Source organism: Penicillium chrysogenum, assembly GCF_028827035.1.
Source record: "Penicillium chrysogenum strain IBT 35668 chromosome Unknown utg000002l_segment0_segment0, whole genome shotgun sequence".
Taxonomy (NCBI): domain Eukaryota; kingdom Fungi; phylum Ascomycota; class Eurotiomycetes; order Eurotiales; family Aspergillaceae; genus Penicillium; species Penicillium chrysogenum.
In genome coordinates, this window is record NW_026622750.1 from 1,440,632 (window position 1) to 1,462,315 (window position 21,684).

Below are 21,684 nucleotides of genomic sequence, written 5' to 3' on the forward strand. Positions count from 1 at the left end.
TGGCCTGAATTGTTGCAAAAGCATTCCCAGGCATTATCATTGCGCCTTCTTTGGAGCTGTGTGATGTGTGTTAATGAAGGACTAATTGTTGTTCTTTTTATCGCAATCCTTTCAACCACATTTTCGCAATTGTGACCTATACAGGACAGGATAATTTATTTCATATGGATAAGGTGAAGGAAGAACCTGCCTTGAAGGAGGTTGAAAATATAGAGGAGCCCATTGAAACATACGCGGTCATCATGGCGGCACACAAGCCGAATCAGTGAGGTCCAGGCTACATCAAGCTATATATCCTCTCGGCCGTTGTGTTCCTGTGCTCAACTATGCACGGTGCATTCTCGGCACTAAGGTAATCATGATTTCTAACGCTGCGTAGGATTTGACAGTTCGTTGGTGGGACCTATCAATCCCCCCCCAAGGCCGGCGGAACTCCATTTAGTACTTCGGCTTCCTAAAAACGGGAACGCAAGTACTGGTCCCGTTCTAGCCGTTATAGACGAAGAGAATGACAAACTAGAAGAGCCTCAGTCTGCACACAAAGACATCCCATGTCAACAATACATCTGCTTGATTCTGCGCGCAGTCTCAGCTGGTGGACTCACTCGAATCTGGGGATGGCGGAGGCGGTATCAGCAGCCTAATTCGACCTTCATATTATAAACACAGAGAATCAAAAAGAAAAAAGCAAAACATACAACAGTGAGGATTCGCTGGTGGTCACCCACCCAACTACTAACTCAACGGCGTGTGGCTTAAGTACGGCTGAGCGGACGGGAAGCCCTGTTTTCCACACCCTATGGTCGTATGTATCAGGTTTTTTACGATCGCATCCTATCACCTGCTCATGGTGCTCAACGACATTGACATCACAGACACTAGCATGATATTGATTCTCAATATCGTGTATGCAGTCGATGGATTGGTGGCTTCCATCTTTGGTTCCCGTCTACATGATGTTGTCCGACGCCGCAAGATGATCATTACAAGCTGTGAATTCTAGGAAACGACTTATTATGGTCGGGAGGAGTGAAGTATAATAATAGGCGCTCTGTAAATATATATATCAAACGATATCTTTCATCCGGAATGTATGTAAGTTTGGTATGCCGGGATCCTAGGTACGATAATCGATAAGTTCAATTAGCACAAAGAAAGCGAGCTAGATGATTTACCGACTATCCGCATAGTACCTTTTATTTAGTAGCACAATAATTCATTTCATCCGGTTCAGCGCAGCTCCCCTTGTGTAGGAGTGTGCAATCGCTCGTGCAACCTCGTCTCTTCGCATTCACTCCGTTCCGTGCAGTTGCTCTGCACCTCTTGGCGCCTTCGGGCGTATAATGCCGCACCACGAGCCGCAGCGAAAGTTGGATCTATTGCGAGTTTGATATTGACAACATCAGGCGAGAGTTCAGACATAGAATCCCTCAAGGTAGCTAGGAAGCGAGGGTGCGTTACGCCCTCGCCTGCTAAAAGTAGATGCGTAATAGGATGTTCGAACTCCCGAGGGAGGATCTGGAGTTGTGAACGAAGGCGGTCCCATAATGCGGCTTCGTCTTTCTCGAGAAGACGGTCTAGCCCAAGCTCGTAATCTACGAGCTGCGCCTCAACACGAGTAATCCGACTAAAGGCTTCACTGGTGACACCTTCCACAATGCTAGTATATAAGAGATTGCGGTTGTAGGAAACAAAAAGCACGGTAGAATCAGGTGACTCTGCAAATTCGTCACTACAAAGGGACGGATCCAAGTAATCGGTGCATAGTCCATAACCGTTCGCTGCATAAACAGCATCTCCTTCCACTATCCGATGTGCATAATATATGCTATCGCCTACCCATGTGCGCAAATCTAACATTCGAAGTGCAGCGTTGAGTGTCGCTGATTTCAGCGACTGGAAGCCGGGATCCGTAACGGCAACTCTATCGAGAGGCTGGGATATCTTTCTTTCGGTTGAGGCTTTCAATTGTTGGAGTAAATCACTGATGATTTCGACCTCATCTGGTTTGACCGGTCGACCGAGTTTCGTGTTCAGCCAACGCCACCAGTCTCTCCACGGCGATGACACGTCGGGAAGGAGATTTTCCATTAATTGTGATGAAATTTCACTTATGGAATCCAGGGTTGAGTCGGGAGACGGCTTAGATGTAGTAGCCAGACGTGTCATGAGTTCGAGGTACTCCGGACTTCCTGGAATCTTGGCAACCTCGACAACAGTGCCATTATGGTAGTGTACCACGGCTGTCCTAAATTCCAAATATTAGACAGATTCTTAGATAATAAAAAGAAGACCATTAAGATACTCACCCGTATGAAGGGGTCAGATCAAAGCCAACCCCAGGTGCATCGTGAACCTCTGCAGGAAGACATGTATCACACCACTGACCAACACAGCTGTACCCGTACCCAACATTGACAAAAGACACAAAGTATGCCAGAGAAGAAATCCACCCCAGAGTTCTCATTCTCATGAGAATGGGGTTGATATACGTATCTTTCGCAGAAATCGATGTTGTGATCTAGGCGTGGTTCGTCAAATCAGACATTTACGTAATTAACATACGTAGCTAAACATTGAACCTGATAGAGAGAGACTACAGTGGAAATGTAGGGTCCTCTGGAAAATGTGAAATGCGTGAAGAAGAAAGAAACTATGTACAGGCGAAGCCAACTAATGTGTGCAGGGGCAAACGAGGTCACGTGGCCTCAAACAGAACCACAGCGATTTAATGTTACCTTTCACAGGGAAGGAGTGAAGTATAATCATAGGCGTTCTGTAAATATATATATCGAACGACATCTTTTATCCGGAATGTATGCAAGTTTGGTATGTCGTGATCTTAGGTACGATCGGTGATCGATGGTGGTCTTAGCTGTTCGGCCGATGAACTTTTGACGGATATGGACTGGAGTATGGTTTTCAGTAATGAGGACATATTGCAGAGTCTATTTTATCAACCTGAGCACTAGGTAAACCAAGGTGGTTCAAAGATATATTATCATCATGGTGCTAAACAGCACCTGCCGCGGGAGCGATTGTCCTTATATGAAGGTTTCCTTTCAACAATATTTGATACCTACATATATCGGTTGTGAAACATGGTATTGGTAAGTCCAGTTCAGTTTTGCTATAGACATAAAGGGAATAACCCAATGTGGAATACGTATCCGTCATATACCAAATAAGGTCCGCAAAGTCAACGTCGCGCTATCCACCACCCAATCACTACCAGTAACATAACTATCCCGGGAACTGCATAGAAGGGTTATACCATCAAAAATCTCCTCTGTTTGTGCAATTTGTTTCAAGGGTGTCTGACTCTCCATGAATGGAGTCAAGCCAGGTTTGCTATTCACAGCCGCGGCAACTATCAGGGTATACGCAAGAGAACCGAACGGTGTTTACACACACTCCCCCGCTGGCTAATCCAGCACTGCGTTTTTCAGCGCCTGTTACCCTAAATATTGAGGTAGCTGTGTTTGCTACGTTAAATTAGTGGCTCTCCTCAAGTGTAATAGCTTGTAGCGTCTACTCACTTGAAAATCAGCGGGGTTATAGGTTGGCACATTGCTCATGTACACTTCAGATTGGTCTGTACCAACGTAATCCCTCAGTTCAGAAGGTTGCCAGAATGGTGCTTCAAACGGAAAGCTCATGATGTCAGATGGACGACCGTAGTACAAAGGGTTCTCGCTCGGTGTAGATGTGGTTGTATTGATCCCGGACATCACGGCCACCAAGGGATCGATTAATGGTTGCAGGGGATCTTCTGCACACACATCTCTCAAGGCAGAGCGGGTATTGGCAATGCTGTTACTCGCACTTCGATTCATCGGAGGGTTCCAATCCAGTCGCATGTGCGATACTTGTATTGGGGAGGTATCCTCCGCACTTGGCATGGTCAGGTTCCAAGCGCTGGTGGGATCTAGTTCCTCTGCAGTGATCGGTGTCTTTTGCTTCCTATGGGAACCCTCGCGGGATGATCGTGTGACAGGGGTGAATGCCTGTCTACTAGACGGTTCACGCACACATGATTCCCCGCCGTCGGCACATGTGGAACAAGGGTAGTTGGAATCACACTTTGTCTTACGGCGGCGGCATGTCTGGCATGCTGACGGTGTCCTTTTCGTCGGGGATATACTATGCTGGAGCACATGTCGGTTCAAGCTATCACTGTTGGATCGATCAGCCGACCCTCTACAGCCAAGACGCCAAGCAGCCAGCGAGCAGCTCTTACCTCCTGGCAAAGCTTCGCCCACAAATGCAGCACTCATGTCGACGCGAGTTTGTGTGTATGGCCATATGACGATTGAGATGTTCTTTGCGTAGAAATGATTTCCGACAGTCGGGATCAGTGCAGACGAAGGGACCCGAGGACACGGGGGCTCGACGGGAAGGTACGAATGCCATATTCTTCTTTGGCAGAGGCGATCAAGGCGATCATGGGTGGATCTAGGAACAAGGAACTTCCCGCTTGTGGAGGGAGACGATCGGGTGTGGGGTGGGAAGAGAAAAACCCGAACGGTTCTTATCATCAGCGGGGATATTCAGGGTCTTAAAAAAACGGGGAAGGCGATGGCGATCTCTACTCCAGGCTGAATACAAGCTCAATAACCCGCTCTATGCGAGAAATAAGCCGGCTTGGTGCCAAAAGTTACGATCTACAAACGGATTTCCCTTGGCAATTGGTCTCTAATCCTATAAGATCACTGTACAGGGAAGCCATCGCGCGCCAAGCACCGGAAATTCTCCGAGTGAAGGTTCTCGCCAAGCACAGCCTCACTCTTAGATCCAACAAGCTCCAAGGCCCGTGTCGGTGGAGCTGGATACCTATATGTATCATGCAGGGTCCATATGGCGAGGTGCAGGCCCCTCGTTCTTGTTTCTCTTGTTTCCCCTCTCCCCTTGTCCACTCTTACTTTATTTCTGTTCCTGTTTCTTCCGATAGCAAGCCAAGCTTCGTTTGATTGCTTTCTCTCTGGATATGGACGACGTTGGGGGTTCCCCTTATCTGCAACTTCGCGCCGTGGAGCTCCCAGTGCCAGGGTCTTGCATCTCCGAGGCCGTTGATTTGCTGTCGAATCCAGGGATTCAACTCCTTTGGAATGAGTACGGCTGAGGGCTTCTGCGACCTGCCCAATTGGCTTTGTTTAATTTGCCCTGTTAGTTATATTAGTATCCATTCCACTGTGAATAATACAGACCACCATCCGTATACTTTCACCGTAAAAGACGCGTGCGCTAGTCGCTGACTGGCTGTGGTAGTCTTGACGTTAACGAGTTATGCAGGTAAGCGGCCACAAGGTACACAGGTTGATATCATTTGCAGAGCACTGTGACTGCTCTGAGGCCCACGTGTATATCTTTCGTTCCGAAAGTTACCCATGTGAATCCTAGAACACGAAGCACTGATATGGCCTTTTCTGTTGCAGTGGCCGTGAGATTGACGGTTGATCACGGAGAAGGCCCGTGCACTATAAGCCCTAGACGTCGCGCATAGCCTCGGCGTCAGATGTATATTGTACTTCGAATATGACGGGCATTCTTCAGGATACGGAGTAGATCGAAATAAGTTTCACCTTTTACTTTCGAAACACGCTTAACCCATTGCAGTTACTCTGTCCGTGAATTCATTCCTTGGTAGTACACCACAAGAGCTCTAAATAAAGTGGTGACTACGAGGACTGATATCTGGCACAGAGCTATACACCTCGGCCAAACTTGTTTTTCCCTCCTCGCGACTTACCCTTGAAGGCCTCCTCAATCTCCCCAAAGGTCCGACCTTTCGTTTCATGCATGAAGACGATGCCAACAACAACGGTAATAACACAACATCCACCGAACAAGAAGTACGCACCAAAGCTGCTCTTTGCAAGGAGGACAGGTGTCGTCAAAGCCACCAAGAAGTTGCACACCCAGTTGCTCGAATGAGCCAAAGTGGTAGCGGATGCTCGTGTTCGCTGGGGCTGAATCTCGGCGCTGTACACTTTGACGGAGATACCCCAGCTGACAGAGTAAATAGCAGAAAAAATGTAAATGCAGACAATCACAACCCAGCGACCTGCGCCAGTAGTCTTGTGCACGGCGTTACCGGCATAAAGACCGCCCATCAAAAACATCAAGACCCCCATTACGACACCACCGTAGACAATACTGCTTCGGCGCCCCCATTTATCGGCATAAATTAAACCCGGAATGGTGACGGCAAAAATCACAAGCGCCGACACGCCAGAGGCCAGAAAGCTTGCTTCCGATGAGGCAAGACCGGCTTTTTGAAATAGCTGTGGAGCATACTATTGAGTTCCCGTTAGTCACTGTCAGTTATTTCCAAGGTTTGAGGTGCGGGAAGGACTTCAACGTACATAAAGGACGCCATCAATCCCGCTCATCTGCTGCATGCCCATCAAAAAGACTGCCAGGATGGTCCGGCCTATAACATCCTTGGAGAAGATAGCAAGAAGCTTATCGATAGTTCCATCTTTGACCTTTTCGGTCTCAGAGTTGACTTCCTGTGTCCGCACTTGCAGAACTACCTTTTCACGCTCTGCGCGGCTGACACCCAATCTATCCCACGCCTCTTCGGCCATTGCATATCGGCCATGAAGACCTAGCCACTGAGGTGACTCGGGTAAATACAGAAGCGAAAGTCCACACAGGACCATGGAGAAGCCGGCAAGAAGGATGAACGGCATACGCCATGAGAGTGACGAGCGGAGACTGGATGTCCCGTAACTGATGAAGTACCCCATGACCAATCCTAGGGTAGTAGCGAGTTGAGGGCCCGTCGTCAAAGCGCCTCTAGTGCTAGTCGGTGAGATCTCGCAGATCAAGACGACAAGATTTCCAAGGAAAAGCCCTTCGCCAACACCTTCCACGATGCGGCCAACAATGAACATGGATAGAGCGACAGCTCCGGCTTCTATCGCGGCTCCTGCGCCGAAGATAAAAACGCCGATGCAGATCCCCTTCGGTCGACCGAGTCGATCGGCGACATAGCCAGCGAAGAAAGAAGATAGCGCTGCTGGAATCAAGATACATGAGACGATCAGACCGTGGATCGTGGAGTTTTGACTACCAAATGACTTTTTGAAGTCCTTCATGTCGGTGACCGGGCCGATAATACCCGTGTCCATCCCGAAAAGGATTCCATTCGCTGAGCATAGAATGCATGCTAGCATGTACTTTGGCGGGTTTTTGAACTGGAGAGGAATTAACCCCATTACTTCGGCCTTGGGGGTTTGGCCGACAGGTCTGAGAAGAAGGTATCCAAGGGCTGGGGTTGTTGAAAATGTGAAAAAGAAAAATACCTCCAAAGTGATAAAATAATAAGCAGGAAAGAAAACTCTGGCCCCTCTAGAGATTTTGTTTTCCAATGCCCAGACCCACGTAGGGCAGTCATCATCTATTAGGTACTGCATATTCTATGAACCTATTATGTTCAACTACAATAATTGCTCATGACTTCTACATATCGTAACTCCCTCTTTTACTTGCAAAAATTGACCCATAGAAAACCGACATCCATATTGTATAGAGTGCAACCCACATAAAAGAAAGGACTAGACCTCGGAGAAGGGTCCTCCGGTGAGATTGTATTTGAGCTCTTCACGGGCCGAATCAACGTGTGAGAGGAACGAGCGCCGAACATTTTGTGGGCCTTCTTCCAATTACTACCTCGGGGTATTTCCCCCTCGTTTGTGAATTTTTTTTATGGGGCTTCCGGGGCTTGACCAGCCACTTTTATGGGGCTTTTGGGATTGGTTTAAGATAATGTCGGCCCTCAACGCAAATGCCAAGCCGGGCCCGGGTATTTGGTTAATATATGAATTTTACCTGCGAAAGGAAATATAAGCCCTCTCACAGGTACATGTGTATCTTGCTCGAAAAAAAAAGGCGTCCGGAAATAGATTCATCGTCTCTCCTGTGTGGCAATTGGGGTTTGTTCATTATGTCAAATAACAAAGCTGGCCTCACCTGGGTCTTTGTCATTAGCGCAGTGAGATCAATGATAACTCCATGGTTAGTGAACAATGGCCTTTGTGCGTGTATTTTTGTTCTTTGAATCGAATCGAATAAGTGCCGACTCCCACAGCATAAATACTGTTGGCTTTCCCTGTCCGAGTATTGAACTAAAGGCACTCTTAAATTGTCTTCCATATCATCCAAATGCTTCAATCTGCCCTTTACCGGATCCTGCGAATTTTCTTGGTTACTCTTGACTTCTGGTTCAACACCGATATCCCTACAAGCCAAGTCGATAGGAGCGGTAAGCCCTCGCAGACAATCCCAGTTAACAATATGAATACTTCGTCTAGTGCCCAACAAACCGAAACCTCAACTTCTGACTTGATCGAACTGCAGACCTGGGAGGAAATCTACATAGAGGAATGCCTTGGTTTCAAGGCCGGTCTAGAGACCCAAGCTCGGATCCTGAGAAATACAAGTGAAGGAGTCAATCGTATCAAGGATGTACGCAAAGAGCTAATCTCACTTTCCCACCAGGCCGAGCGAATCAAAGAGGCTGCATTTGAAATGGTCGACGAGACCCCGGACAGTGTATATGTCCGAAACGCAACTCCCGAATGGCTCTCTTCCCGTCTTGGAGATCCACAGCTAGAACAGGTATGTATCAGCATGGAATACAGCCTGGACCGACTGGCATTTGAGCTTAGATGTGATCCGTCAATCGACCTTATGGTCGCCGGTCACCTTGAGCAAATGACGGACGATATTGAAATGGACTTTCTTTAGATAGTGCGAATGCATTAACTTTCCTGCGACCTCTTACAGAACTTTCAAGTGTAATAAGTAAGTCAAGTTGGCCGTCTGTAGAGATAACATTGGGATATGTTTTCCCAGTGTCCGTTTAGGTCTCTTCTTAATATGCTTTACTCGATCTTCTACCGGATAATACCGAGATCTTTAACTCTCTTGTTGTGAGCTAAAGGTTGGGCATGCTGTATTACCCAAACACTCTGGCACGATATTCACAAAGTGATCTCACTCCATATGTTTGGTTAGGCATTGAAGTTGTTAAGAGATTCAACCTGGCCTTATACAGAGTTTACCAGGCATGCAGCAGGATTGGGAAAGAGGACAGCAACACACATGAGCAGGACATAACGGCGACGCCAAACAGCGGATTCAATGTAAAGGATCTCCAGTTTCCGTTGCCAAGAATGTGGAGATCTCGTAGTAAAGGAGAATGGGAGGCCACTAGCACGGTTGGCGTATTCTGTCGTCTTTTAGATGACACTATGGATGAGGAGTCGATCTCAAAAGCCGAGAAAGACCTTGGAGCCGATTGGGAACAAAATGATGCTCTTCATGGTTGAAGATGAGCTATTTTCGTCTGGAGCTGTTACTTCTCTCGAACTTGGTATTGCAAAAAGGGCCACTGGTTACTCCATGGGTTGAAGAATTTACAATCTGTCCCCATTCATGAAGGTCATAGTACCTTTACAAACTTACCAAGTATAGGGTAGTATTGGCATGCTAGTAGTAGGTGGAGGCACGATTTGTAATTATTGAAATCTCACTCATGAAATAGGGTTGAACATCGTGTCTAAAACTGCCGGGTGCTGAACTTGGACATTCCCAAATCTCGGTGTTCTCGTGTTGTTGGCGGGACTATTCACAGTTTGATCACAGCTTTGCCCATGTGCTTCGCATTCCAAAGGTGATCGAACGCCGCCTGCGAATCCTCAAAGGAGAAAGTGACATTGTCAAGGACAGGCTTCAGACCAACCTGCTTATCAGCCAGAAAGTCGCACAAGGCTTGATGGTCAGCCTAGGAGTCAACACTGATTCCCCTAGAAGCGCATTGGGTTAGCAAATTATGATCTTGCCTGAAAAGGGGCAACATACCTAATGGTGGCACTCTTGGTCATGGGGAGGATGGTATCTGGGAAGCGATCGACATCAAATCCAGCCAAAGATCCGACCAAGGAAACCGTGCCCCTTCTGGCGAGAGAGGAGAGGCTTTGGGAAACCGTGGAAGGCCCAACGTTCTCGACAACACCATCGACACCTCGTCCGTTCTAAGGCGACGTGCCTCTTCCCATTTAGGCTGGTCTCGGTAGTTGATAGTATCAGCAGCGCCTGGACACCCATCGGTCTTTGCCAGCTGGAGCTTTTGGTCGGAGGACGAGGTGATGACTGGACGGATGCCGGCAGCCAGGCAGATTAGTCGGCTGAATATGCTAACTCCGCCAGTACTTGAGTGAAAAAGAGAAAATCGTTAGCATATTCCATCCCGCCTAACACCGATGTCTCTTCTTCAGTGCCGTCGATATTGTTCAAATCAGAAATAGGCGCAACCAGATCTCCGATTTGGAGATTGTGAACGTCAGACCCGACTCCGACGACCTCGGCGGCGCAATCGGATGCAGGGATATATCGCTCACTGACCGAAACCGGGTATGTCCCGTGCATCATTGCCACATGTTGACATGCAATGCATGCAGGGTATGCGTTTGTCTCTGTATGCAGACTAGCTCTTTGAGCATTTGCCTAGCTCGTCCCGTTTGTCATATCGCTGGCTTCTATACCAGCTTCTTTCCATAGATTCATCATCACCTCTCTTCTTCACGATTTTCCCTCCATCTCTCTTGCTTCGTAGCCCCAACACTCCGGAAGCAGCTGGACCTTCTGAATTCTATCGATATTGTATCTGACTGACGGGCTTGGAGTTGCTCGGATGAGCCAGGTTTTATTACTGCCGTTAGGGAGTTGCTTTTTATGCCTGCTACTCAGTAGATATAATATATTGACGTACAGGATATCATAAAGAGTATAATAAAAATTACATCGCTGAAATATCCACCCTTCCCAGGCTTACGAAGTACCTTAGTACTACCTAGGTAGGTTACTCATGGTTCCGAACAGCGTCCGCCCCTTCAACATAAGCATCAACCTCACAGTCCGCAAAGCGACGAGCCCCTACTCCGTTCGCAAACAGAATATCCAGCTCCTCAAACGTCTTCCCCCTCGTCTCCGGTAAACGGAAAAACGTCCAGAGAAAAAACACAGCCGAGGAACCTCCCCAGAAAAATCCCGTCTTTCCACGCCAATTTCCGGCAGTAGGGTTCAGCATTTCAGGATTGATGCTATTGCACACGATCTGGGCGATGTAGTAGGAAATGCGGCTCAAACACACACTCTTATTGCGGAGACGGGTGGATGAAACTTCGGTGATCACGGCATAACAGATGGGGCCAACGGTAGTATAGTACACACCGAGCCAGGCGATCATCAACCCAGCCTGCGCGTAGTTGCTTCCTCTGGAGTCACTTCCTACACTGCAGAAGCCGACGGTGCACAGGATCGCAGCTAAGAGTCCTAAACCCCAGAGATACAAGGTGCGTCGACCGTATAGGCGCATCAAAAACCATGCGAGGATGGTGCCGACAGAGGCAATACCCAATCCACCGACAGACATGCGAAATGAAATCGACTCGGGAAGACCAGCCTGAAGGAAGAAATATGTCGGAGTTCCACCCATTGCAGAACCACAAAATGGCTGAGCGGCAAAAGCCATGCATGCAATCTCCGTCCGGCGAAGGTCAATACCCCGGAAGCAGTCAAGGTAGGACGTTCCATCGTCTATGGACTTTTCAATCTCGTTGGTGTGAATCATCATAGCAACAGTCTCCTTAGTATGTGCACGTTGCATGGCAGAGCCCAGGCGATCAACAGACGCTTCGGCTTTCTCGTACTTGCCAGCGCGGACATAATGCCACGGAGACTCGGGAGCAAACCAGAGGATTGGAAACAGTAAAACAGGCCAAGCCCACTGAATAGCGAAGGGGATGCGATATGACCATTGCCCTGAACGTCCAGAGAAACCAGATTGCACACCAGCAGAAATCAGCTGGCCGAACGCCCAACACAAATTGACATAGACCGTCAAATAGCCTCGGAGTGCTAGAGGGCAGACTTCAGAGGCATAGGCCGGGGCCATGGTCGCAAACATACCCCAGGGTATACCGCAAAGGAACTGACCGACCAACAGAACAGGTAAGCTGGGTGAAAAAAAGGAGATGAAAATAAACGCAGAGATGAAAACCAAAGATGTCAGTAGAACTTTGCGGTAGCCAAACTTATGCACAAAGTATCCATTGGCGAAGGCTCCAATAATCGTCCCAATGCTAACAGCATTGCTGAGCCCATTTTGCCATGGAGCGGTAATCTGGTGGCTATCAGTCCCTGGATCATATTCACCATATTTATCTCGAAAGGACGGCTGGGCGAAGAATGACTGGATTAAGACGATGTCGTAGCCCTCCATGATAATGGAGCTGGAGAGAAGGACCGACCAGAGGACAGCTTTTGGATAGCGACGCACTGCCTCCAAAAAGCTCAGGTGGTGTTCCTGCTGGGCAGCAAGGCGTGCAAGAGAAGAGGCATCCTTAGGGCCGGCTTCAGGGGAGGCATACTCCTCCTCTGTCGAAGCGGGGTCGATATCATTATCGGACTTGGAGGTCATGGCGTGGAAGACGAATCTGGACAAGTATGAGAAGATCGTGTTCTATGTGCCGTGGATCAGTTCTCATGGACTGGAGGGTCCAGTACTTTATGTATTCATCCACAACCGCAAATCATTGGCTGAGCTGTGGTGCCTAAATTCCTCCGGTTCGCAAAGAGCCGGGGTTGGCCAACGACCCCGGATTTTGCGCCACCGGAGTTTCAAGAGAGTCAAGCAGGAATCCGGGACTTGCTCCGGGCGGGGTTAAAATCTAAATGTCACATTTCATCGAATCACCCGACGGTATGTCAAGCCACTCAGGGAGACAAATGGTTGTTCTTTTGAGAGACAACAGGACTAGTGATGAAGGTGTTCAGGGAGTCGATGTAGGACTTTTCCACCCCCCAACCAGGTCGGACCCCATCGGGGTCTGTCACATCGCTCGTTAGTAATCGGATCCCCTGCTTGAGGATCCGTCGCGGAGCGCTGGCTTCACAGATATCTCCAACCCGATGCATACGGGCGGACATGTTGTGCCCAAAACGAACATACGCTTGAACAATTTCATCATCGCAGGGACGGTCGAGCTGGATGACCGTTGGCTCAGTTTCGCAATCACTGTCCTCGCTTTCTAAGACGGTCTCGCCGATAGAAGGCTCTTCCTGTCGTGTAGAATGGTGAGGAAGTGGCTGGGGTTCCGGAATAATGGCCTGTGGAAGATTATGACTTCGCATGGTTTGCATTGAGATGCTATACGCCCAAATTATAAGAGTGGCCGCATATACGCCGAATGGTTCAAGAAAGCTATTGCTGCTGTATCGCCGAACGTGCCAGAGCAAAGCACCTGCGTGAACAATACAGAGTCTCGCCTTATACTGATCACGAATGGCCCACCGCAAGGTGTGGTATCGAGCCGTCATATGGGCAGCCGGGATCGAATTTAGAGAAGTGAGAGGTGCCAGGGGGTACACTGCGAGCTTCTGGATATGCTGTACCGGAGCCAGGAGCATGAGGCGTGCGATGTGGAGGTGCAGGATGGTCGGGTGTTCCCACCCACCTACCCGCGCTGCTATGCTATTAGCATTCCAATGCAGGATGTCGAAACAGTCACAGGCACTGTTACGCCATTTGGACAAGGATGGTATCGCCGGTGGCCATGTCTCCTCTGTTGGGCGAGGGATTTGTCGCGGCTGCTTCTCCGCGTTAGGCGACCAGAAGGTCAGCTCCGTTTGGTGCTGTGCGCTGGCTTCTTGGTTGCGCCGACATATGGCAAAAATCAGAACGCTAGAGCTGAGGTCACCCAAGTTGGGAGGTAATTTCTTTTCCATATAGAGCATTTCAAGTGCTTCTAGTAGTGTTACTATAAAATGAATAATCTCTTGAGTCAGTACTGAAACGCTAGCAGGGCTATGAGAAATGAAGCATGGATGGAGGCTAACCTGACTGACAATTCAAATTACAACCAGGTTCAGGAGAGGAAGAAATATCCCAGATATCCTCTCGACAGGGAAGACGGGCCTTCACCTCCCCCAAGTGGACTAGAGGAGTGCAATGGAATTGGTACGAAGTGATGGAATCGAGCAACTGCGAATAATGAGCAAGGGAAGAGGGGATAGATAGTCACAGAGGAACGAGGAGATACTAACCCAGATCATCCAACCGGTCCTGATGAGCGATTCTGAGTCAAGCCAATGTCGAAAGACGTCCTCTGGGTCTGCTTCGCCCCGAATTTCCGACGAGGGTTTCCCTGCGACCGAAAGGAGATTCAGAGAGCGATAGGCCTCAATAAGATGGTACCTCCGGTTGAGAGCACGTTGAACAGCCCCGTTTTGTCCACAATGGAGAAGTGATAAATAGTTCAGTAACGCAGCCTGAAGCGTTACGAAATCTAAGGCTCGCTTTTCTTCAACCTCTGGAACTGGGTTCCACAGCTGATTGCCATCACCAACCACGGGATTATTGAGTCGGTTGCATAATATTTGGTCGACTACATATATTAGAGACTCTCCAAGGAGATGATATCTGGCCTTGCTAGAATACCGTGAACCGGTAGCAGCAACTGCCAGGAGCAGAATCCAATGTGAGCTGGGGATAAATATGGATGGGTGTTTTAGCAAGAAGGGGTAGGTTGGGTGGAAACCAACAAAGTAAAGCTGTACTAGGTCCTGCATCTCGCCCAGTGACGGTATACTGGCCATATCCGGGCCGATCTCTAATCTGTTAGCCTCCGCCGCGAAGCTTCGAACACAATCCTTGTACACCATTTCCGACACAAAGAGCCCACAGGAGCTTTCGGCACGCTCCGACGCGGGGGTTCTTCTCCCAGTAGAGCCCAAATTCGACCCCCACGGGGAATATCTGCTAGCTCTCCAGCTCGATTTGCCTTGAAATGGTGCACGTCCAGCGCTCCCTTCTACGTAATATGTTCCCTCAGGAGGTCGCGACACTGGTGTGTCAGCCGTAGTTTCTCCAGATGCCGAGTGAACGGGTTCCATTACCGGCGTCTGTTGATCGCCCGAAAATTGGTGCGGGAGGGCCGGCACCGAGACCACATTGGAATTTTCAAGAAGCGGAGGTGCATCGTTGGTTTTCTCAAGGCCGTAATTTTCGAGTCCGTTCACGGTTTCACCCTGCCCAGCAACTCCAGCGCTGATCCCGAGTAGCAGTAAATCGTCTAGCTGGGCGTCTGGGAAAAAGTCGGGACCCTGAGGAGACAGCCAGTTCACCGAGGCCATGTTCCCAACCCATTCGTTAAGGTCCTTTTCCAGTATTTGACTATCAAACACTGGCATATTTCCGTTGATTACCTCAGTGCTTGCGCCTGGGAGTGTACCGGAGCTTTGCAGAGGCAGCCATCCCCAGTGGTTCGTGGAGTCCGACGTTGATGACAGCGGATTCAAAGGCTGCATTCCCGGGTCTAGTCCCAGAGTGTGCGGAGCTGTGGAGGGAGCCGAGACGCCCGCCGAGTTCACAGGGGGTCGCGATGGCTCAAGCTGGGAGGAGTTGGCGGGGGATCCGGGGGCGGAGGAGGAAATGCTGGTCGTCGGCCGGGGAGACGAGTGCCTGCGATCTAAGGACGACTGGGTCTTTCTCTTTTCCGCCACGGGATAAATGCATTGGATCTCTCTCTGAGAACAGCGCTCACAGGGATCGCCCCGCGAGCAACGAACGCGACTCACAGCGCATTCCTTGCAGGCCCTGAATTTGTTCCCACTCCGGTCACCCAAAGGCTTGGACACATGCGACTGATTGTGGCGGTGGAGGACGTCTAGACGGGTGAAGGATTTGCCGCACTGTAAGCACTGGAATGGTTTCTCTGTGGTATGGCTGCGGATGTGACGGTTGAGGTGTTCTTGTCGGGTGAAAGTCGCCTGGCACACATCGCACTGGATCAGGCCGCCTCGGTGGGTGGGCGAGTGATCCGAATTCATCGCTAGGACGCTCGCTCTCTGCGCTGTAGGCGGGAGTTAATTTATGAGCATTACAGTTCCCAGCACAAAATTTGATCCGGTCCAACAGAAGAATAGAGAAGAAAAACTGAGCCGACGGCTTCCTTATCGGTACGGAGAAATGCCCCAGAGGGTTCGTCCAACGTATGGCCTCAAATGTGGGGTGCGGGGGAGCCGACGATACTGGGAGGCCAAGAAACACCGCATGCTATATTCCTAATAACTTCAAGAGTGGATTCGAGCTCCTGGGGGGCTCTTTCAGGGGCATCAGCCATGCCAAAAAGATTATCTCCGTTGCGGCATGACTTGGCCATTGGGGCCCATTGGGAAAGGGGTGGGTAGCAGCCTTGTCATTGGCACATCCTTGGCGGACTATGGGTTTCTCGTCAAAGCTGACGAGAGCTCACTATACCAACGAAAAGGTCGAAATGTGGGAGACCACTATGTCGAGATAACCTGACCGGGGGATTATACTTTGTTTCCTTTCGACGTGAATTTTCCTTTTCTGAAGATACAACAATCTCATAAGCCCACCACTACTACCCAAAGCACCTCGCGAACCAAGGCGATATCCAGGTCCACCGTCTGAGGCTCTCCGGTGGCGGTTAACTCCGGCGGCGGTTTACTCATCCCACTCATGCTGGAGACCTGTAGCACCTTCTCCGAACAGAAAGGATAAGAGAAGAAAATGGATGGCGTTATTTAATTGAGGACCGCCCCGTGAAGAAGATACGACCATCACTTCTGAGTCTCGAGCCCACACAAACCCTTTCCGTTACCAACGAAATTACCCATCGAGACTTTCTCGCACCATGCTCCAACACTCAGACGGCAAATTAGTTTACACCTTCGATGCCGAGACGCTATGGATCGAGCCATGGGGACCTAATGCCGTTCGGATCAGATCGACTCGCGCCCGGCAAATGCCTGATCAGAACTGGGCCCTGCTCGACCCTGGCTCGGCTTCCTCTACACTCCATGAGGATCCCAAGGGTGGGAGTTCGTTGCGGAATGGAAATATCCAGGCGAGAATCTCAGAGACCGGGAAAATTCAAGTACATAACTCCAAGGGTGAGCTCCTATTGCAGGAGTACACTCGCAACCGGAAACATGTTGCGGATCCCAAATGCAGCGCGATCAAAGTGGAAGGACGGGAGTTCAAGCCCATTCCCAACAGTGAGAGCTACCACCTCACAGCCCGCTTTGAGAGTGTCGATCCAGACGAGATGCTCTTTGGCATGGGACAGTATCAGCAACCCTTCCTCGACCTCAAGGGCCATGAACTAGAGCTTGCACATCGCAACTCCCAGGCCAGTGTCCCTTTTTTAGTGTCCTCGCTGGGCTATGGATTTCTGTGGAATAACCCTTCTATCGGAAAATCCTTCCTCGGACGAAACATTATGTCCTTCGAGGCCCGGTCGACCACAACCCTCGACTACTGGGTTGTTGCCGGAGACACCCCTGCGGATATTGTGGAGACGTACTCGGCCGCGGTCGGCAAGGTGCCCATGATGCCAGAGTTCGGCTTGGGGTTCTGGCAGTGCAAACTTCGTTACCAGACCCAGGAGGAACTTCTCCAGGTAGCTCGCGAGTACAAGCGCCGCGAACTACCGATCGATCTGATCGTGATTGATTTCTTCCACTGGCCGCTCCAGGGCGACTGGCGATTTGATCCCACCTACTGGCCCGATCCGACGGCCATGGTCCAAGAGCTCAAGAGTATGAACATCGAGCTGATGATCAGTGTCTGGCCCACTGTTGACAAGCGGAGCGAGAACTACCGGGAAATGGTAGAAAAGGGGTTCCTGATTCGCACGGATCGAGGAGTCCGCACGGCCATGGACTTTCAAGGAGACACCATCCATTTCGATGCAACGCATCCGGGCGCACGGGCATACATCTGGGAGAAATGCAAGGCCAACTACTATGATCACGGCATCCGTTCGTTCTGGCTAGATGAAACCGAACCCGAGTACAAGGCCTATGACTTTGACAACTACCGATATTATCAGGGCCCCAATACCGCGATCGGAAACCTCTATCCTGTAGGATACACTCAGGCGTTCTACGAGGGAATGGAACAGGCTGGGCAGGAGAACATTGTCAACTTGGTCCGGTGCGCGTGGGCGGGCAGCCAGAGATATGGTGCCCTAGTGTGGAGCGGAGACATTGCTTCCTCCTGGGACAGCTTTCGGAATCAACTGTCAGCCGGTCTGCACATGGGCATGAGCGGGATTCCGTGGTGGACTACCGATATTGGCGGCTTCCACGGAGGCGACCCCACGGATAGCAAATTCAGAGAGCTCTTTGTCCGGTGGTTCCAATGGGGCGCATTCTGTCCTGTGATGCGCCTACATGGCGACCGGGAGCCCAGGCAGCCCATCCAAGGCACGACTGGAGGTGCCCTCTGTGCTAGCGGCGCGGACAACGAGGTCTGGTCGTACGGACCCGCTGTGTATGAGATCTGCAAGAAGTATATGTTGTTGAGGGAAGCCCTACGGGACTATACCCGCGAACTTATGAAACAAGCGCACGTCAAGGGATCTCCCGTCATGCGCACGCTCTTTTATCAGTTTCCGGAAGACCCCCAATGCTGGAAGATTGGTACCCAGTACATGTACGGAGACAAATTCCTTTGCTGCCCGGTGCTCCAGGAGGGCCAGCGTAAAGTCAAGGCGTATTTACCGGTGTCGAGCAGCGACGAAAAGTGGTTTCCATTTCAGAGTGATGAGGTGGGACATGAAGGATATGAAGGAGGGCAGTGGATTGAGGTCGACGCGCCTCTACATTGGATGCCAGTATTCGTGAGAGATCATTGAGATTGTCCATGGACTGTAGAAGGTATCCTAGACGAGGAAGAATATATATATCCCTCCCTAAACCGCTCACAATAATACGGTCAATACGTGACTATCCCTCTAGCTATCACCGTTCAAAGCGTTCATCTAAGCTCACTCTTGAAGTGACCGAGTCGGTTAAAATCCACATAGTTTAGACAGATGGTTTTGCCTCACAGGAGCATTCCCTCCCACAACGTACATTACAATGACGTATCCTTCATGCACACACGGTTCTGTCCAATGTGGTGATCGGCATTCGGTCCGCATATTGCGACTCTGAAGCAGGATCCATCGTGGCTACTAATGTTGGAATAAAATACGGCATTGTTCCACTCGACCAACACAAAAACCACGGTTAATGTATATAGCCTAATGGATGCATATCCCAGTTTGACAACTAACTTTAGTGGAGACAAGACACCTTCCGAACGGTGAACTCCCCATTCTCGTCTTTACGTGGTATGGAGAATAGATTTTCTTCTCTAGTAATTACCAATATATGATAGGCAGTGCATAAAGAGAAAGGTGTGCACAGTTTGTGTGCCGAACAGTGATGTATAACGGGGTTAGCCTCCCGGGTTATGCACAGAAAATACCATCATCCTCCAACCACCGTACTACTTCCCATTTTGGTTTCTAAGGAGTCGCCAAGACGACTACCATGCCCTTTAACTCGGACTGCCCAGGCTCGGGATTTCGCAGCCGAAGAGCCTCTGGTCAGGGTGTCCGGAAAATATTCCCTATAGAATAATGATGAGTGGGGTGTTCAGGTCGATAAGGGGGCCCCAACGAATACGTACCTGACAAGCTTGGCAGCATAAACATAGTAGTCATACTGCGACCACGGGCGTGCCCAGAACGTCTGCAGCTCAGGCTCATTCAAACGTCAATGGCAAGGCTATCGAGAATGTCATTAACTTCAAGATCCCGTTTAACTTGTTTTAGGAATTTCTCAAATTCTGAGAAGTCCCCATTATCGCCAGGGTAAAGGCCGTCATCTGAGGTTACCCCATCCGCGCTCCAGAGATCATGTAGCAAAAACAGGATGAAATCGCCACCGTACTCCCGCGTTGTGCGATAGTTGGATAGGGTTGAGTTGAACCGTCCGATGTACTCAGCATAGCCTCCATTACCCCAGCCCTTGTCGGGAATCTGAGCACCGCCAGCGCGGCAAACATGGAACTTGATGTCTGTAATGAAATGGTCAGGGATGACAGTCTGTGCTTCCACGCCATTGTCAGGAAACCCGTAGATGATATTCGCTCCTAGGGACTTGGCCTCGCCAGTCGTACTTGGCAGATCGACTTTTGCGATTCCATCGGGCTGCTGCCGCCGTGCGAGAGGCTGAGGGCTTGCGGCGATAACATCAGCGCAAAGAGCAATTGGCAAAATGGTACCGAACTTCACTGTTCCTAGTGACGGCTCCCCCATATCATACCCGTTCCTGGAGCGCCACCGGAGCCAGTCCACTGCCTGGTCCGGTGGCGCGGAGCGAGGAAATGCGCTGTGGGGGATCGACAGCTGGCGAAATATTCGTGGGGTCAGGGATGAGAAACCCGGACACTGCTTCGGAGCCATTTAAATCACGCCAAGGAGAATTGTTCGCTAAACTAAATTTGATCGGGCATTGGGAATTGAGCCGATCGACTACTGCATCCCCGCCATGAATTAACGGGCAAACATCCAAGAGGCGCAATTACGTACCGATAAGCAAGAAGAGGAGCAATACGAAAAGGAAAAGAATGAACCTGACGACACCCAACACCACAGTATTGTTAACAGCACGCTTCAATACAGCGCCACCCTTATGGACCAGCGAATCTGGTGAAACGGCGGTCTCTAGCTCTGCTTAATTAAATGGGCTATCTCTTCGCTTTCCGAGGTTTTTTTGAGCATAGAATATTTTCTTGTCCTCGAAGACAGCTAGCTGGATCTGTGACTCAAGTTCCTATACTCTTCTATACGATCACACAAACCCCGTTCGGATTGCCCAGCTATCACGAGTTTGTAGTGGCAATTAATTTATCCTATTAACCTGATTCCTTCGGGGCACTTCCCCACCGGACGGGAATCGAGTGAAGATAGCTTTCAAGGATGACACTTTGTCCCGTATTGTCTGTCCTGGCCAAGTATATATAGTGGTGAGATCCCAGGATAGGAGAGTGCTATACCACCGAGTGCGATATAAATTTCTCCGTCATGCTTTTCAGTTTTGGGACAGCTCTATGCGCTCTCGGGACGGCGTCCGCGCTCGTTATCAGCGAGCGAGGTGTTGAGACCCGAGATGTTTCAGGAACAGCGCATGTGTACCTCAAGGAGTCGAATGGCCCCTCTCAGCACTATGCGTCGGGCTATATATATGGCATCCCTGATACGCCGAACCAGATCCCTGATCACTTTTACTCTGACATAGCGTTCCAGTACACCAGGGCAGGAGGTGCTCAGACTCCTGAGTCAAAGGGTTGGATTGGGGGTCAAGACGACTACACGGTATGAAAGCCGCGGGCTTGGACCTTATCTACTCGACTGACACAGAATATTTCCATGATTACAGTTCCGATGGGAGTCGACTCTAAGCAATTATCGCACCGCTCGCCAGCAGGGTGGGCAGTTTATTCTCCTGGTTCATGACCTCTGGGGCGCCGATAGCCTGCAATCAGAAGATGCGCCATTCCCTGGTGACAATGACGACTGGTCCTTCTATGACGAGTTCCTATCCGCCCTCATTTCTGACATTAAGGACAATGACCTGATTGACGGTGTCACGATTGATATCTGGAACGAGCCTGATGGCCGCAACTTCTGGGACCGTGAGCAGGATCAATACTTGCTAATGTGGGGACGCGCCACTGCCAGGTTCAAGTAAGTTGTTGCAGTGCCTCGATAGCTTGCCTTAACAAATAGCGGCTAACCTAAAATAATCTTT

At 49.9% G+C, this 21,684-nt stretch overlaps 10 protein-coding genes across 10 annotated transcripts; 3 read left to right on the forward strand and 7 right to left on the reverse strand.

Moving 5' to 3' along the window:
* Nucleotides 1–1,230: 1,230 nt before the first annotated feature.
* Nucleotides 1,231–2,467, reverse strand: N7489_004105 (uncharacterized protein; the record flags this gene model as incomplete). The annotated part of the gene is made up of 2 exons (XM_056709857.1): nucleotides 1,231–2,248; nucleotides 2,310–2,467. The coding sequence occupies 2 exons, from the start codon at nucleotides 2,465–2,467 to the stop codon at nucleotides 1,231–1,233; spliced, it is 1,176 nt and encodes a 391-aa protein (XP_056568278.1).
* Nucleotides 2,468–3,455: 988 nt separating this feature from the next.
* Nucleotides 3,456–3,860, reverse strand: N7489_004106 (uncharacterized protein; the record flags this gene model as incomplete). The annotated part of the gene is made up of 2 exons (XM_056709858.1): nucleotides 3,456–3,485; nucleotides 3,540–3,860. 2 exons carry the CDS (start codon nucleotides 3,858–3,860, stop codon nucleotides 3,456–3,458), a joined length of 351 nt encoding a protein of 116 aa, XP_056568279.1.
* Nucleotides 3,861–5,705: 1,845 nt separating this feature from the next.
* Nucleotides 5,706–7,223, reverse strand: N7489_004107 (putative MFS sugar transporter; the record flags this gene model as incomplete). The annotated part of the gene is made up of 2 exons (XM_056709859.1): nucleotides 5,706–6,296; nucleotides 6,366–7,223. The coding sequence occupies 2 exons, from the start codon at nucleotides 7,221–7,223 to the stop codon at nucleotides 5,706–5,708; spliced, it is 1,449 nt and encodes a 482-aa protein (XP_056568280.1).
* Nucleotides 7,224–8,169: 946 nt separating this feature from the next.
* On the forward strand, nucleotides 8,170–8,754 carry N7489_004108 (uncharacterized protein; the record flags this gene model as incomplete). The annotated part of the gene is made up of 1 exon (XM_056709860.1): nucleotides 8,170–8,754. One exon carries the CDS (start codon nucleotides 8,170–8,172, stop codon nucleotides 8,752–8,754), a length of 585 nt encoding a protein of 194 aa, XP_056568281.1.
* Nucleotides 8,755–9,637: 883 nt separating this feature from the next.
* Nucleotides 9,638–10,437, reverse strand: N7489_004109 (uncharacterized protein; the record flags this gene model as incomplete). Its single annotated transcript, XM_056709861.1, has 5 exons — nucleotides 9,638–9,751; nucleotides 9,806–9,815; nucleotides 9,871–9,966; nucleotides 10,020–10,220; nucleotides 10,268–10,437. The coding sequence occupies 5 exons, from the start codon at nucleotides 10,435–10,437 to the stop codon at nucleotides 9,638–9,640; spliced, it is 591 nt and encodes a 196-aa protein (XP_056568282.1).
* Nucleotides 10,438–10,870: 433 nt separating this feature from the next.
* N7489_004110 (uncharacterized protein) lies at nucleotides 10,871–12,490 on the reverse strand (the record flags this gene model as incomplete). Its single annotated transcript, XM_056709862.1, has 1 exon — nucleotides 10,871–12,490. One exon carries the CDS (start codon nucleotides 12,488–12,490, stop codon nucleotides 10,871–10,873), a length of 1,620 nt encoding a protein of 539 aa, XP_056568283.1.
* A 296-nt stretch (nucleotides 12,491–12,786) lies between these two features.
* On the reverse strand, nucleotides 12,787–15,900 carry N7489_004111 (uncharacterized protein; the record flags this gene model as incomplete). The annotated part of the gene is made up of 3 exons (XM_056709863.1): nucleotides 12,787–13,817; nucleotides 13,909–14,053; nucleotides 14,116–15,900. The coding sequence occupies 3 exons, from the start codon at nucleotides 15,898–15,900 to the stop codon at nucleotides 12,787–12,789; spliced, it is 2,961 nt and encodes a 986-aa protein (XP_056568284.1).
* An 830-nt stretch (nucleotides 15,901–16,730) lies between these two features.
* N7489_004112 (glycoside hydrolase family 31 protein) lies at nucleotides 16,731–18,737 on the forward strand (the record flags this gene model as incomplete). Its single annotated transcript, XM_056709864.1, has 1 exon — nucleotides 16,731–18,737. One exon carries the CDS (start codon nucleotides 16,731–16,733, stop codon nucleotides 18,735–18,737), a length of 2,007 nt encoding a protein of 668 aa, XP_056568285.1.
* A 900-nt stretch (nucleotides 18,738–19,637) lies between these two features.
* Nucleotides 19,638–20,336, reverse strand: N7489_004113 (uncharacterized protein; the record flags this gene model as incomplete). Its single annotated transcript, XM_056709865.1, has 1 exon — nucleotides 19,638–20,336. One exon carries the CDS (start codon nucleotides 20,334–20,336, stop codon nucleotides 19,638–19,640), a length of 699 nt encoding a protein of 232 aa, XP_056568286.1.
* A 621-nt stretch (nucleotides 20,337–20,957) lies between these two features.
* N7489_004114 (uncharacterized protein) lies at nucleotides 20,958–21,624 on the forward strand (the record flags this gene model as incomplete). The annotated part of the gene is made up of 2 exons (XM_056709866.1): nucleotides 20,958–21,248; nucleotides 21,313–21,624. The coding sequence occupies 2 exons, from the start codon at nucleotides 20,958–20,960 to the stop codon at nucleotides 21,622–21,624; spliced, it is 603 nt and encodes a 200-aa protein (XP_056568287.1).
* Between the last annotated feature and the right edge of the window lie 60 nt (nucleotides 21,625–21,684).